At 39.4% G+C, this 17,296-nt stretch overlaps 1 protein-coding gene across 5 annotated transcripts in view; it reads right to left on the bottom strand.

Moving 5' to 3' along the window:
- Positions 1 to 17,296, bottom strand: part of ARMC8 (armadillo repeat containing 8) — a 104,056-nt gene that overhangs the window by 4,425 nt on the left and 82,335 nt on the right. For all 5 annotated transcript variants that reach the window (XM_012664300.1, XM_012664320.1, XM_012664309.1 and 2 more), the window contains 4 exons: positions 16,494 to 16,589; positions 8,118 to 8,213; positions 4,011 to 4,083; positions 2,550 to 2,643 (listed from right to left, as the gene is read on the bottom strand). In XM_012664300.1, the coding sequence (XP_012519754.1) occupies positions 2,550 to 2,643; positions 4,011 to 4,083; positions 8,118 to 8,213; positions 16,494 to 16,589 (359 nt within the window). The remainder of the gene's footprint in view (positions 1 to 2,549; positions 2,644 to 4,010; positions 4,084 to 8,117; positions 8,214 to 16,493; positions 16,590 to 17,296) is intronic.

The raw sequence follows: 17,296 nt of genomic DNA, 5'->3' as shown, positions 1-17,296 counted from the left end.
AGCCATTTAGCATTCTATATCATCCCAGAGATTATTTTAAGTAGAACTGTTTTCACTTCTGAACAAATATGAGAGAAAAACCCCAGTGAACAACTTGGCTCTCAGCTAGAAGAGATGGGCTGACAGAGCCCATCATTTAAGCCAGCAGTTGTGGAGGGGGAAGCAGAGTTCCACTCTCAAGGTACAAGCTCAAATCTAGCCTTTAGTATGCAGCTGGACCTGACTTTGATGTTATACGCATCTGACCAGCAGCTTTGGACTGTAGTTTATTCAGGGATTTGTCTCTTTAACCTACAGGATGGTAAGCTTCAGGGAGGCAGAGGCCCCGCCTGTTTTGTGTGCTCCACAGAATCTGGGACAGCCATTCACTTGAGCAGTTACTAAGTGCCTCTTCCCTTCAGTGGAGAAGCCAGACAAGTTGACAGCCAAGATACAGTGTGATGTGTTCTACAGATGCTGTGGGAGCACAGAAGGAATCTCTGGCAAAGCCTGGGGTGGGGAGGTGCAGAGGGGGTCAGGCAAGGTTTTCTGGAGATGACTACCTGATCTGAGTTTTGAAGGATGAATGGCCATTTTCTAGGCATTCTATTCTCTTGCTTTCAGGATACCTTATGTGCCTGGGTCTCTGCCCACCTCACTGTTCCTTCTGCTCCTTTGCTGGATCTTTCTCATCATCCTCTAAATGTTGTAGGGCCCCAGATCTTGGTCCTTAGCCTTCCTCTCTCTTTTTACTCACCCTAGGTGACTTCACCCAGCTCCATGGCTTTAAACACTATCCACATGTATATCCCCAACCCTTCTCTCCCCTGAGTCCCATGGATATCAAACAGGCATCCTGAAGTTGGCATGCTCAAACAAGAACTCTTGACTCTCCCTACCCCAACCCACATCTCCTATATTCCTCACCATCTTGGCAAATGGCGACACCCTCTATGAGTTGCTCAGGCTAAAACCCTAGCCATTTTCCTTTCCTCTCTTTAACATCCTATATGGAATCTGTAAGCAAGTCCCATCGGCTCTATCCTCAGATTAAATTCAGAATCTGACTACTTCTCAATACTTCAACCACCACCACCCTCATACCTTACCTACATTATTGCAATAGCCTTTAACTGGTCTCCCTGCCTCTATTCTTGCTCTACTACAGATGATTCTCTATATAGCCACCAGAGCGATCTTTTAAAAATTCAAATCAAATAATGTCTCCTCTGCTAAAAACTCCTCAATGACTTTCTATTAAACTCTGAATAAAAGCCAAAGTCCTTGCCATAGCCTACAAGGCTCTTCATGATCTGGCTCCTCCCACCTATTATCACTTTCCCCCTCATTATTCTGCTCCAGCCCCACTGGTCTTGCTGTTCCTTGAACATGCCAAATTCACCTTAGGGCTTTGAACCTACTGTCACCTCCAACTGGGATAATCTTTCTCTAAATGTTGCCTAGATGAAATCTCCCTCATTTCATCCAGGTCTCTGATCACAAGTTACATCCTCAGAAGAGAGGCCTTTACTGACTAACCTAATGAAACTTTCTTTACTCTACATTCCCTTACTTTGCTTTATTTTTCTTCATGGTACCTCTCATTACCTGATATTGTGTTACATATTCATTTGCTTATTATCTATCTCCTGTATTAGAATGCAAATTCCATGAAGGAAAGGCATTCATCAATTTTATTCACCATTATACCTTCGATGTCTACAATAATGCCTGGTAGAAGGAAGGTGTTAAAAAGAAACATCTGTTGAATGAATGGGGACTCAGATAAGAGGGGATTGGGATAGCAAATCAGATGGAATAGAATGTATAAGTGCATGAAGGTGTGACACTGTACGTGGGTGCATACAGGGTGAGCATGTGGGGTGAAGGATAACAATGGTAGGGCCAGATCATGGGGGTTGAAGGGCTTCTGAGCCATGCTCAAGAGTCTGGAGAATGAAAGAGCTGATGTTCCCTGCTTTGTTATACACAGAAGTGAGCTGGAAAAGGAAGACTGTCACAAGAGAGGATATACGGCTAGGAAAAACATTTTTGGATATTTTGAGGTTAGTTGGGTCTTTGGTTCTAACTCTTGCCTCTCCCAGAAAATGGTGAGCTCTTTGAGGACAGGAACTCCTTAGTGGTCACTGCTGTATTCCTTAGTTGCTGCTGTATCGCCAGCAGCCAGACCAGGCTGGCACAAGGCAGGTGCTCAGTGAGGTTTTGAGCTAATCAATGTTTTCATTATTGGCTTTTCTGCTTTCCAAAAGGCCACCTGCATTTCTACTCTAATGATCAAGGGAATGTAAGGGACTGGCCTCTGGATCCTATCCACTAAGATGGCCCAGACTCACATTAATTCAGAGTAAGGTGAGTGTCTTTAATAACTTGGTAACGATTAGTTTATATCTCATTCAAATGTCACACAGTTGGCTCACAGAAAATTATACAGGAAATCTAAGAACCCAAAAGATTTTAAGTTTGGCCATATGAATTACTAAGCAACTCAAATCCTTTCATAAAATACTCCAACACAGCTCAAAGCAAGGCTATTTTACACTGATACTCACTTGTCACAAAGGTTTGAATCTGGTGACTGACTCAGTTTGTGTAGAATATCTACGATGCCCATGTCTCGTAATTTATCCTGACGTTCTTGTGAACCTAAAAGATTAAAGCTAGCAGGTTACTGGGAATATGACCCAGGCAGCTGCTCTCTAATGTATAATCAACAACCTAGATCCTTACTGGTGTCCTTCCCTCCCCACCCCTTCAGTCCCCTTGTTCTCCACCCTCCCCCAATGTAGCTGGATGCCCCTCATGCTTGGACTCTCCAGCAGCCTTCTACCTAATTGCAGTCCATACTGGGTTCTGCTGCTGGACTAATTTCTCCATGGACTATAGGGTCAAGGTAGATTCTTCAGCCTGGTACAAGGCCCTATGCCACTGATTCCCAACTTCAGTCACTTCTTTCAGGATATACCCACAGCCCTGGCTTGGCCAGGCTTTTCTTACCCCAAACAGGTCTTGTTTTCCCCCTTCCATTGTCTTCTACCCTCCTCTGTCCTCCTAGCACTTTTTGCTATCTCTCAGTTTGCATAATTGGCAGTTCCAATTTCATAGCACTCTGTCCTATCTTCCAACTAGACTAAGACCTCCTTGAGGGTGGCTTTGTCTCCCTGATACACGGCTGGTACGTGGTATCTAGGTCTGTGGGCTGAATCCAGTTTTGCCACCTTGTACTTTGTTCGGGACACAGCTGCTGAGCAGAGTAATCCCCTGGAGTCTTCCCCACTGAAGTGCCTACAGTGACTCACTCGTGATCTGGCCCTTTCTAGACCCAGCGAATAAGAATCTCTAAGGATGGAGCCAGAAACCTGCATTTTAAAAAGTTTCCCAGGTGATTCTAATGCAGCCAACCCAGCACCGAGATCCATTGCTCTCCTAAATTTGTTTACTACCTCTGCTGTACATTAGAATCACCTGGGGAGCTTTAAGAAACTCTTAGGCCTGGGTTGGAGCCCAACCCCAGAGATTCTGATTTAATTGGCCTGGTGATTCTAATATGCAGCCAAAATGAAGAACCTCTGATCTACAGAGGACTCCAACTGGCCACTTTATCAGTCATATTGTATTTCTCATTTCTCACCGACGCACCCTCTTCTCCGCATCATGCTTATCTGCCTTTAGTCCTCATGTGTGCTTCCTCTGCTCACTCTCTCCTCTCATCTACATCAAGTGCATCTCACCATCCTCCTCATCAGCTTTCTCAAGGGCAGGGACTTTCACTTCTCACTCTCACCCTCTATAATCTGATATAGTGTTGGCTCCAAAGTAGGGGCTCGGTGTTAACTGTCCAGCTGCCCGAGGCTAGTCCCACTGATTTTCACACCAGGGCGATTCTGAGGGTGCTTGGGCCAGGTCGTCCAGTGAGCAAGGCCTCTGCCCATGATCTCAGGGGCATCTGCTGTCTTCCCCGTGTAACTTTCTTCCAGTAACTTTCTTCAGAATAAATCTCACCAATCTCTTACCTTCCTCTTCATTCCATATGAGGTTTGATATACAAAACATAGCGGCAAGCTGTAGTTTGACATGTGAATGACCCTATTGATGCAGAAAGGGGAAAAAAAATCGAGGTAATCTCATTTTAGATCATTTTTTTGGTGACCTATCATAGGCAATTTCAATAGTCTGAAAGTTTGAGGCAGAGGCCTTAAACTCACATATCTTGACAGGCCATGAAGTTAACACTAATGAGTGAAAAGGTTGGGCTAACTATAATAAGGAATGATGGGGAATGTGGTAAATTGAGGAGTGTAAACCTTGCCAAAAGACATTCTAATTCAAATTTTAAAAACCATCTGGCTGGCCCAAAAAAAAAAATCCCTGGGATCATAGGTACAGTATGCAATTTGTGATTCAAGCCATGCACACAGAAACACTGGCATATGACAATGCCATGCTTTTGACTAGGCTATGTTTCCAGGTCAGTAGTAGGCAACAAATTGGGTGGATGAACATTTGGTATCTCTTAAGCTACTGATTATCTCATTCAAATGAACCAATAATTCTTTTGGAGAAGAAAGTGAAGATATGGTCAGGAAGTTCTGCAACAACTAGACCTTCACATACAATTTATAAATGGTTTACTCCTCTGACACCACTTGCTGAAAACAAGCATCATTATTTAAAACATTCAGCTTCTGAAATAATTAAATTACTCCTGTTTCTATAGGAACATCCTAAAAAACTTGGTCAAATCTCTAGCTGATTTATCAAATGTCTCTACTATGGCTGAGGAGCCTCCTATTCTTCTAAACACAATTCTTGTTTATCTTTGTGTACTGAAAGTACAACCATTTCTGGTTAAGTTGGAACATTCATCCACATAGAATGCTTTCTCCTAAATTAAAGAGGACCCAATAGTAAAACAATCTTTACAGATGATTTTCTTAGTGGTTAATTAAAAAAATTCCCAGTACATTCAAATAATTCCTGTACATCTGAACGAATATCAATGGCAAAATATGCTCTATGGTTTCTTCAAGGCTAAGACAGACTTATCTTCTCATGTAGGACTCTACCTCAACTAAGCAGAGACAAAGAAATGGACGTGGTTTCCTCCACTAGAATTCTGTGGTTAGTGATTTATTCTTTTACCTGCTAACACTTTTAAAGAGATGTCCAGTTGGGGCTCCACTAAGACAAAACAGAAAAAACTTATCATCTGCTCCCAGCCTCAGATCATCAAGGAATATTTGTTGAAAAAATGAACTTGTACATACTATAATAAATAAGCACTTACTATATATAAGTTTATTCATCATTCATTCAATAAGTATTTTTTGAGGAAACAAATTGCTATGGTAGAGAAAACTAGAGGATGGAGAGGTGGGAACTAAATTTAGGTGGAGTGTACAGAAAAGGTCTCTTTGAAGAAGGCAACATTTAAACAGAGACTTAAAGAATTGGAAGGTGCCAGATGTGCAAAGAGCAAGGGGCTAGGAATTCTGAGGAGGAAAAGTTCCTGAAAAGGTCTGAAGTAAAACGGGGCTATATGTTCAGAGACGTAGGCATGGCCAAATTGTGGGCCCTTGTAGGCCAGAGTAAGGACTCTGGATTTCATTCAGAGTTGACAGGAAGGCCCTGGAAGATTTCAATGGTGGAAGGACACTTGGGCTGACGGGATTGGAGTGACAGTGCAGAAGTGTCTGGGAGGCTAATATTATTATAGTTAATCAGGCATGAGATGCTGCAGCTTGGACTGAGGTGGAGGCAGTAGTGATAGACACAAACAGATTCAAGATCAGTTTTGGAGGAAGGGCTGATAGGACTTCCTGATAAATTGGAGGAAGGAAGGGACAGAGGTGGAGAAATCTAGATAGACTCCAGGTTTGAGCAATGGGATAGCTGGCAGAGCTAGACTATACTAAACAGGAACAACCAGGAGAGGAAAAATTTAGGTATAGGGGAGATATTTAAGAATTTATTTTTAAACATTGACTTCAAAGGCTATCAGACAGCCACATGAAGATGCTGAGTAGGCACGAGTATGAGTCCAGAGTCAGAAGAGAGGTCTAGGCTGGGGTACACATTTAGAAATCACCAGCATAGACATGACAGCACAAGGCACGGGGGGTGACTGAGATTCCCTAAGACAGTGGTTCTCAACTATGTCTGTACATAAGAACCACCCAGGGAACTTAAAAAAGTTCTGATGTCCAGGCTACATCATCCCAGGCCTATTAAATCAGAGTATTGAGAGGAAGAAGACAAAACAACAGTCTTTGAAAGCTCCCTAGGAGGTCCTATTGAGCAATCAAGGTTGTGAACCACCGGTCTCAGGAGAGCATATAGGAGGGAAGAAAAGAGGGTCCAGAGGTAAGTGGGGAAGTATGGTGTCATGGAAGCCAAGAGAAAAGGACATTTCCAGGAGGAGGAAACAGTCAGCTGTGCTAAGTGGGGTTAGATGAGGGGAGAAAAGTATCTTTGGATTTGGCATCATGGAGGTCACTGGTGACCCTGACTAGAACAGTTTCAGTTGAGTGATGGGGGTAGCGGCCAAAAGCAGCAGATTAAAGAGTTAATCTAGAAGTAATGAAGGAGACAGTATATGCAGAAAAGATGCTTTTAAGAAGTAAGGCTTTGAACAGCAACAGAAAAACAGGTATACCTTGATGAGCATGAGAAGTTAAGGAAAACTTTTAAAAGATTAGAGATACTATGTGGCTTTGGTATTGGAAAGATAAGGGAATTCCTGGTTGAAGCAGTAAGGTTTTCATCTAACAAATATTTACAGAGCATGTAAGGGCTAGGCACTGTAAAGGTGCTGGATATACGATTGTACACAAAAGTGACAAGGTCCTTGTCCTCATGGAGTTTATGCTTTAGTAGAGGAAACAGCTAGTAGGCACACAAAGAAACATATATCACTATAACTGAGCTAAGTGCTCTGAAGGAAGGGAATAGAATGCAGTAATAACAAACCATAAAGGCAAGAGCCCAGAGAGGAAGTGTCAGTTCAGTTGAGATCTGAAGTGTGAGAAGGAGTGGGGAGAAAAGTCTTCCATGCAGACAAGCCAGCATGTGTGAAGATCCTGAGGCAGGAAAGAGTAGAGCCTTTCTGAGGAACTGAAAGAGGCCAGTGTAGTGAACAAAGGGAAGAGGAGAATGAGATGAGCTGAGGATATAGATGGGTTAGGTCATGTAGGACTTGACAGGCCATCATAAGGGAGTATGAACTTAATTCAGGGGGCAAGAGGGAGCCACTGAAGGATTTTAACTTGTATTTTCTCAATAAAACAAAAAGTTGAGAGTGATGGAGGAGGGAAGAGGTGAGGTCTAAAGAATGAGGAGCAGGTAAGAACCCATTCTTGTGGACAATGAGGGTGCCAGCTTAGTAGAGAATCACTGAAGGACACCAGGCAGGGCTGAGCTGAGTGCCCATTTGGGTTCTGTAAATGTGAGCCACTCAGCTTTGATATGATAGGCAAAGAGAAGACAGATCAGTGTGGCAAGGGGAGGAGGGAAGGATTCCTCCGTGGTTAGAATTTTGTTAGGAGACACTGACAAAATGAAAAGAGGAGGGGTGTTTAATATACAGATTTTGGCAGGGGCAGTTTCTGGTGATAAGATGCAGGGTATGGCCATGGCAGCTGGTAGCAGATTGCGTTTGGAAGCAAACAGGTCAAGGAACTATGGTACTGGGGGCTTAAGAGTTCATCCACCATGGGACTGAAGCCTTGAGAGGGAAGATAGTGATTGGGGGGTACTGCAAGAAAGCCAAGAGCCCAAGTCTTCACTGAGTAAGAGGGAGGCAATCAGTACAAGACAAGGAGTGCGGTGTGGGGTGGCAGGTGATAATATTAATGATACAAGCTTTAAGTAGTTTTTTTTCTTTTTCTTCAGGATGGAAGAGAATTCCTTGAATCTGTCATAGAGTAGTCTATTCCTCTTTTTTTTTTTTTTTTTAATTTCAGCATGTTATGGGGGTACAGATGATTAGGTTACGCATGATGCCCTTACCCTCCCTCCCCCCTATTCCTCTCTTTTTAAAAATTTATGCCCAATTTGTTTTGAGCTAACAATGCTACAGTCTATGTCTTCTAATTCTGCAGTGAAAGGAGACAAGGGCTCACCATGTAATACTTGATTTTCTGCAGGATATCATCATTGGTCATAATAAGTTCTTTTGCTGTTGTCCCATCTGCTATGTTGGCTAAGATGCACAGGGTCTGGAAAAGAACACAAGGCCAAGGATCAGGAAAACTCTGAAGTCCCCAGAGTTGAGCTCTCTCAAGAGCTTGTGCAGTTTCTCACCTGAAGGTGCATGGATTCTCACAGGTTACACTCTCAATGACATCTCACATCTCCTGACATCACTACCAACAACAGTAACCATATCCAAGCAAAGTCTACCTGAGGCAAAAGAGAACTCAAACATTTTGGTTGTTTCTTGCTGAGCACTAAACCATAGCTAGGCAAAGGCAGCCATGTTGTACAGGTCATACTATCAAACAAATTAAAGGGAAAACATAATTTATGATAATTTTTTTTCTTGAAAACTTCATTTCTAAGAGAAGCTCTTATGACTAACCAAAGGTGTCTTCAAAATTATAGTCTTTTTGGTGAAAGCTTTGTAGGTGTTGCAATGCTTTTCCCTTCGCTAGGCCTCCACCTGCTACTTGCTCCCAAGCTCATGACCTTCTAGGTGAAGGCCTAGACCCTGTCTACTAGCTATACTGGCCATGTGCAATTAGGACTTCTTGACTTTTTGGAACCCTGTTAGGGGAAGAGAAAAGGAAGCAAAACATGTGAAGAAACTTAGGCCAGGTAGGCCTATTGTAGAGATTGGAGGGAGCCTGTGCCACCTGGCAGGACAGGACATCTTAAGGATAACCACTGCACTGGCGACTGCAATCTTCTTCTAGAGAAAGAGACTGTTTCTGTCAGCTGCTCCATACTCACAGCTAGATCCGTAGGAGGCAAAGGTTAAGGTAAAGGTCAAAGGACTGTGGTAGGGATACCAAGCCAGAGGCAGACTCAGCAATTCAACAAACATTTACTAAGTACCTACCATGGGCACGCCCTCTGCAGGGGTTTAGGGTAAGACAGGGATGAAACACATGCCCTGACTTTGAAACTGTCACACAATTACATCTCACTGTGACTGAAGTAAAAACAGAACCAAGAAAGCACAAAGTAAGAGCACTTGTTGGATACTACACGGGTCGGAAAAAGCTTCTTGGAGGAAGTAAAGGTCAGTCCTGAAGCATAGTCAGGAATCACTCAAAGGCATGAGAGCGGAGGAGGGTGTATAGATTCAAATAATTCTCTCTGACTTTAATCTTTTACTTTGCAAGACTTAAGCTAATTAAGCTAACTGAAGAAACTATTTTCTTAAAATGGCCCAAACCCTCAAATATCCTAAACGGTGTGTGGTTTTATTTTTCCTAGATTAACATACTGCAGAAACTAGATTATTAGGGAGTGACTCCTGAGATGTGAACTAGAAAGGCTGTCTCTGAGATAGATACAGACAGGGCAAATGAAATTTATAACTCAAGGGCTAAACATGTACTGACAAACTATTTATTCCAGGGCAGTTAGATCATGATGAGGAGACCTTTATATGCCCCAGAAGAGGGATAGAGGTAATTTGGAAAAGACGTCAAAGTGATCTGGTAAATAAGCACTGGTATATTGTGAGCCTGTCACAAGTCTGCACTTTTTTTGGTCAGTCTCCTGTGGGAAAGATCCTATGAAGGGACAGACATGAACATGACAAGTGTAATTAACAGGAGTAATTAATTTGGGAAGGAATTGATAGTCACCTGTTTTTAAGGAGACCAAGTTCAAGATGACAGCAGAACCAAGTGAGTGATGGTTGCTCCACTCACATTGTAGCCCCACCTGAGCCGACGGTATAAGGTCATTGAATACAGTGTGTCCGAGTCCTTTCCTTCACCTCCTTCCCAAGATATCTCAATGTATCTTGAGATTCTTATAACCCATATCTGGCAACATCAGACTCACTAACACAGGCAAAAATGAAATTATGTGTGGAAATACCACATACCTTCTCGTTCTGCTTGAATTCCTTCATATGATTATAGAAAGATTTAGCAAGCTTTACAATAATCCCACCTTCCAAGAGCAAGCCAGCAAGATGATATTCATCGGTGGTAGTGATCTAATCCTTACCAACTAGGTTCTACCAGGTTTTATTAAGACAAAACTGAAATGCAGAGTGAGGCCAGTTAATGGGAACAGAAGTAAAACCTGGCTGGGAGGCAGGAAGGAGCAGTACATGGAAGAATCAGGTTTTCTCTCTCTTATTCATCATCTCCCTGCTACCCCCATCCCATTTCTCACCAGGAAGACTCAGTCCTGTGAGTTGGCCAGAGCAGCTTAAGAAGAAATAATGGAAATAACCCTAACCACAAATAAGAATTTTAATAAGGCTTCATAACCAAGGTACTCATGGGGAGAGGAGGAAACGGTAAACATGCTTAGACTTACCTAAGGAAGATCTACCTCTCTTTTATCTATTAAGCCAGAATATAAAGGGGAATTTCAGGGAATATTCATCAGAATAAACTAGGTTAGCAAGAGAGGTGAGTGATTTCCCTTTTGGTAGTGTTAGAATATATCCATGCATCCTGAGGCTTGAACAGCATGAGAGAGAAGCTACAGTTCTGCTTTGAAGCTCATACAACCCTACTGTAAATATTCCTATAGAGACAAGAAACTACATATTAAAGATATTAGTTAGTTATTGGGCCAAGTCAATTCAATATTTGAGCTAAGGAGCAGATAAAAACTACATACATACCCACATTAGTGTAACTACATATATACCCACATATTAGTATACACACTAACTGAAATAACTGGAAATCAACGAAATAGAGGACTGGTAAACTGTGGTCTGTGGGCCAAATCCAATCCACTGTCTGTTTTGGTAAACAAAAGTTTTATTAGAAGACAGCCATGTCTACTTGCTTACATATTATCTATAGCTGCTTTCATGCTACAACAGCATAGGTGAGTAGTTGCTAGAGATTAGAGCCTGTAAAAATTAAAATATCTATCTTGCCCTTTTCTGAAGCAGTGTGCCAAAGCCTGAAATAGAGAATAGAAAAATAAAGGAAGGAGAAAAAAAATCAATGAAACCGAAAGCTGCTTCTTTGAGATCAATAAAATTGCTAAGTCTCTAGTTAGAATGATCAGGAAAAAAGGAATTACCAATATAAAGAACAAGAGAGGGGACATTACAAAGGTATACTACAGACTTTAAAAAGATAATGAGAATATTGTGAACAAGTATATGTTAATAAATTTGAAAACTTAGATGAAATGAACAAATTCCTTAAAAGACACATAATACCAAAGCTCACTCAAGAAGAAATAGATAACCTGAATAGTTTCTATTCTATTTAAAAAATTGAATTTGACTACAATGAGAATGGTTTGTATCAAAAAGTCCCAAAACAACAAATGTTGGTGTGGATGTGGAGAAACAGGGACACTCATACACTGCTGGTGGGACTGCAAACTAGTACAACCTCTGTGGAAAGTTGTATGGAGATACCTCAAAGATTAAAAGTAGAACTGCCATTTGATCCAGCAATTCCACTACTGGGTATTTACCTGAAGGAAAAAAAGACATTCTATAAAAAAGACACCTGAACTCAAATGTTTATAGCAGCACAATTCACAGATGCAAAGATGTGGAAACAACCCAAGTGCTCATCAATTCATGAATGGATTAATAAAATGGGGTATATGTATACCATGGAGTACTACTCAGCCATAAACAAAAATGGTGAACTAATACCTCTTGTATTAACCCGGATGGAGCTGGAGCCCATTCTTCTAAGTGAAGTATCACAAGAATGGAAAAACAAACTCCACATGTACTCACCATTAAATTGGAACTAATCAATCAACATCAATGTGCACATATGGATATAACATTCATTGGAAATTAAGCAGGTGGGAGGGGGGAGGAGGGAATGGGTAAATTCATACCTAACAAGTACAATGCCTATCTGGGGGATGGGCATGGTACAAAAACAATTTATGTAACCAAAACATTTGTACCTCCATAATATTCTGAAATTAAAAAAAATTGCATTTGTAGTTAAACATTTTTCCACAAAAGTGACACTATAACCAGATGGCTTCAAGTGGTACATTCCACCAACATTTAAGAGAGAAATAATACCAATTCTTCACAAATTCTTGCAGGAAACTGAAGAAGAGGAAGCATCATCACTCCATTCCCCAAGGCTAGCATTATCCCAATACCAAAAGCAGACAAAAACATTACAAGAAAACTATTCATCAGTATCCCTCACGAATACAGATGTGAAACACTCCTTACTAAATTTCAGTAAATTGTATCCAACAACATATGTAAAGGATAATACATAATGACTAAGTGGGGTTTACCTCAAGTATATAATATTAGTTTAATATATGAAACTCAGTCAATGGAATTTACTACATTAATCAGAGAGGAAAAAAAGATTTCAATACATGCAGAAGAAATAATTGATTGAAAAAAAATCCAGTATCTATTCATGATAAAAACTCAACAAACTAGGAAGAGAAAGAAATTTCCTTCCCTTTACCTAATAAAGGAAATATATGAAAAATATATACCACACATATTCAATGGTGAAAGGCTAAATGCTTTCCTCTAACAGGGGAACAAGGAAACATTAGACGTCTACCCTAATCTTATTACACTGGAAGTTCTAGCTAGACACTAAAACAAGAAAAATAAAATAGCATACAGATTGGAAAGTAAGAAGTAAAACTGTCTTTATTCACAATGTGAACATCCATAGAAAATTCTAAGTAATCCACAAAATAGAATGAGTTTAGCAAAAATGCTATCAAAAATCATAAAACATTTCTAAGAAAAATTAAAGAAGACCTAAATAATCGGGAAGATATTATGCATTCATGGATTGGAAGATTCAATATTGTTAAGGTGTCACTTCTTCCCAAATTGATACACAAATTCAAGACAATACCAATCAAAATCCCAGTTTGTTTTTTTTTTTAAGAAATTGGGAACACAATTATGAAATAAAGTAAAATTCACTCTTTTGGTGTTGGTTTTATTTGACAAATGTAAAACTTGCCAAATTTTTTGTCAAAAAAATGTAAACATTTTTATAACCACCACCACAATCAGCATTCAGCATATAAAGCAGTTCTATCACCTCCTCCCTCCCCAATATTCCTTTGCTATCCTTTTATAGTAAAATCCTCCTCCCTCCCTACCCCTTTAAGCCCTGGATACCTTTGATTTGTTCTGTCTCTGTTGTTTTGTCTCTTATAGACTGTCATATAGATGGAATCATATGGTATCTTGCCTTTTGAATCTGGCTTCTTTCATGTAGCATAATGCATTTGAGATTTATCCACATTGTTACATGGATCTGCAGTTTGTTCCTCTTTATTGCTGACTGATATTCCATTACATGGATGTACCATAGTAATATATACTCATTCCTCAGTTGAGGTTACATTTGGTTTGTTTCTAATTTTTGCTAATTATGAATAAAGTTATAAACAGGTTATATACAGGTTTTTGTGTGAACACAGGTTTTCATTTCATGTGAATAGGATTGCTGGGTTATATGGTAAGTATATGTTTAATCTTATAAGAAACTGCCAAACCATTTACAAAGTGCCTCAATCTCCTAGATGCTCTGCATCTTTGCTAGCAATTGTACTGTCAGTTTTTAAACAATTTTAGCCTAGATTCTAAAGGTTGTCTAGTTATATTTTATTGTGGAGTGTCCATTCCTATCTTTTGCTCAGTTTTTTATTTGGTTGTTTTCTTGTGGTTTTGAGTTCTTTATATATTCTGGATAAGTCATCTGTCAGATATCTATCAGATTCACAAATATTCCTTACAGTGGATGGCTTGTTGTTTCATTCTCTTAACAGGGCCTTTCACAAAGCAGAAATTTTACATTTTGATGGAGATCAATTTACCTTTATTTTCTGGATGATGTTTTTAATATCATATCTAAGAACTCTCTGCCTAATCTATAAGATCTCAAAGATTTCCTCCTCCATTTTTCTTAAAGTTTTTTAGTTTTACCTTTTACGTTAGGTCTATGAGTATATTTTTACCTAAGGTGTGAAATATAGTTCAAAGTTAATTTTTTTGGCAATTGCACAGCACCTTTTCTTGGAAAGACCATTTTTTTTTCCATTTAATTGGAGAAAGAATGGTCTTCGTACCTTTGTAAACAATCAACTGGCCATATATGTGTGGGTCTACTTCTGGACTCTCTAATCTGTTCCATTGAAACATGTGCTTTTTGCTAATAATAGCATTATAGTAAGTCTTCAAATCAGGTACTGTGAATCCTCCAACTTTGTTCTTTTTTTCCTTCGGAATTGTTTTGGCTATTTTATTTCCTTTGCCTTTCTATACAGATTTTAAAATATGACAATTGTATTTTAAAATCCATATCTAATGATAGAGATTTTAGATATTTATATCTATAGCAATATTTATAAAAAATTATGCTGGGATTTTGACTGAGATTGTGTTGAATCTATAAATCAACTTGGGGGGAACTGACATTTTAACATGGTTTATCTCTCTATTTAGGTCTTGGATTTCTTTCACCATCAGTGTTCTGTGAGAATTTTCAGTATACAGATCCTTTCATTTTTTTTTCTGAGCTACTGCAAATAGTTCTGTTTAAAAAAGAACATTTCAGCTTCCAACTGTTCACTGCTAGTATATAAAAATATAATTGATTTTTCTATTTTGTGACCTAGCTTAACTCATTTATTTGTTCTAGGTTTTTTTGGTGAGTCCATGGCATTTTCTATATAGACATTCACATTGTCTGGAAACAGTTTCATTTCTTCCTTTCCAAATTGTATGCCTTTTCTTTCTTTTTCTTGCCATACTGACCTTGGTAGGAATTCCAGTACAATGTTGAACAGGAGTGGTACAAACAGACTTGTCTTGTTCTTGATTTAAGGGGCAATGATAGCTATGTTCACTATCTTGATTGTGGTGATAGTTTCATAGGTGTATACACGTCAAAATTTATCATACTATATACTTTCAATATGTGTAGCTTACTATATGTCAATTATACCACAATCAAAAAAATAATTTATCAGATGCTTCTGAGAAGCATTAAACTTCCAATTAACAACCAGAGAGTTTAGCCTCCCCTACTTGCTCATTTTTGGATCATCTCCAAAATCTGTACGAGAGAGTATAATTTGTGTCCTGCAAAAAATACATTTTGTTGTTGGTCTTTTGCTCTGACCTCATCTAAATATTATTCACCTTTCTGTCTTTTACTTTTTAAGTTAGTGAAATTCTCTCCAGGTGAGCTGTCTTCATAGACAGAATTCATTCCTATGCTCTCACAATACAATGGTTTTTTTGAACAATGCATTTCCTCATTGTTGTGTTCAGTAATGGTTCTCATCTCTTCTAATTTCAATGATGCTCATAAGATACACTTTTTTCTGTGTTAAGTTTTTGTTCATCAAAACATAGTGTTTATTATTTAAGAGAAATCACCTAAAATATTCATCTTAAAACTACTTTGTCAAACCTTTTTGCTCAAAAATTCAGTTACAGCTCCTAAGTCCTACCATGCTTGCTTCCTGGACTGCTCTTACAAAGCCTGGTGAATTACTCTAACTTAGAAACACAGAGGATGAGCATGAGCTCTGCAATTAGACTCCTTGGGTCCAACTCTCTACTGATGACCCTGGGCAAATTTCTTTCATAAACACAGATATATTAATAAATGTGTAACTCAATGAATTTTGAAAGTGAACATATCCATGTAAGCCAACACCTATGTCAGGAAATTGAACTCAGTATCTCAGATCCTATGTTAAAATCTGAAGTTTGCAGATGATCTTTATTTTTATGGCAAAATAGAATGTATACAATAAAACTCCCAGGATACATTCCAGAAAAATATAGAAAAGTAATTCCCAAACTGTCCCCTGATAAAGGCACAGCCTCTATACTTTTATGACCACCCTAAACTTGCCTTACTGAAACTGAATGAAAGTAGGGATATAGATGGGGAATAAGATGCCTAAGAGTAAAGAGAACAATGCTGCCTTTGGGATAAGAAATGTACAGCAATTTGAGTTCAGAGCATGGTGGTAGAGAGGGCTAAATATGGTGAATCCTGGGAAAAGGATTCACTCCAGGATTAGGAAAGGTGGATGCTCCTGTAGAGAGAGGGACAGGTGTATAGTGCGTGACACAGAGGGCAAATCTACAGACTCTGGTTATGTTTTCCTCTATTCCAGGAAGAAGAATTATTCAAGAGAGTTTAAGGGATGGTGGAGGATCTTTCTTCCTGTCTCTAGACCATGTCCTATCTCATGACCTCATCTTCTGCAGATTTGAATATTTCAGGAGACTCCTAAGAATTTTCTTTGTGCTCATATTCAAAAAATATTCCCCAAGAAAAAGGAACACATACCTGCTCTTTAACCTCAATGTTATGCTCCCCTTCCAGAATAAGGGTGACGGCTTGCATAATTTGCTTTCCATGAGTACTCATTATTTTATCTATATGCTGTAAAACAATGGGAAATCCATAATTATCATCTGGGAAACAAAGAAAAGACCATAGGAGAGAATGGAAGGCTTCTAAAAGTTAAATAATACAATTCACAACTGCTTTAAGCAGAACACCATAGCATACAGAACTAGATGCCAAAGAACAGTGTTTATTATATTTTGAAGCTGCAGTTTGCCTTCAAATACATATATTTTTTATGACTTAAACATAAAGAAAGCATAAAGTTGACCTTACACAATACAGCATTACAATAATTGGGGGGTCCTCAAGCCTAAAGACATATTAAAGAAGAAGGAAGCACAAAAAATGGATAGGGTGGGGTAGGAGGGAAGCCAGAGACATGAAAAATATGGTATAGATTTATTAATACTATCTTGGGGCACAAATGCATAAAGATGACTCAAAAGACAAGTAGAGGCATAGACAAGGGAACCACCTATATTTCCTCATCTACTTGAAGGCCACTGATGCTGTTGCTCAGGGAACATTAGAGAACAACATCAAGAGGGACCTCACCAGCAAGGCTCAGCCTCTCCTATTCTGATGTGTACCCACTGCTCTCTATACCAACATCTTCAGAGTTCAATCCTGTAAATGTGAGCAGGAGGATGGTCTATGGAATGGCTCTGAGAATCCTTTAAAGGGAAAGACACAGAGGCCCCAGAGATAAGTGATTTAGGCAGATGAGAAAACTGATCCTG

This window comes from Propithecus coquereli, unplaced genomic scaffold (assembly GCF_000956105.1).
Source record: "Propithecus coquereli isolate 6110/MARCELLA unplaced genomic scaffold, Pcoq_1.0 Scaffold12, whole genome shotgun sequence".
Lineage (NCBI taxonomy): Eukaryota > Metazoa > Chordata > Mammalia > Primates > Indriidae > Propithecus > Propithecus coquereli.
Note: the sequence above shows the minus strand (reverse complement) of the source record. Positions and strands in the feature narration are given on the sequence as shown.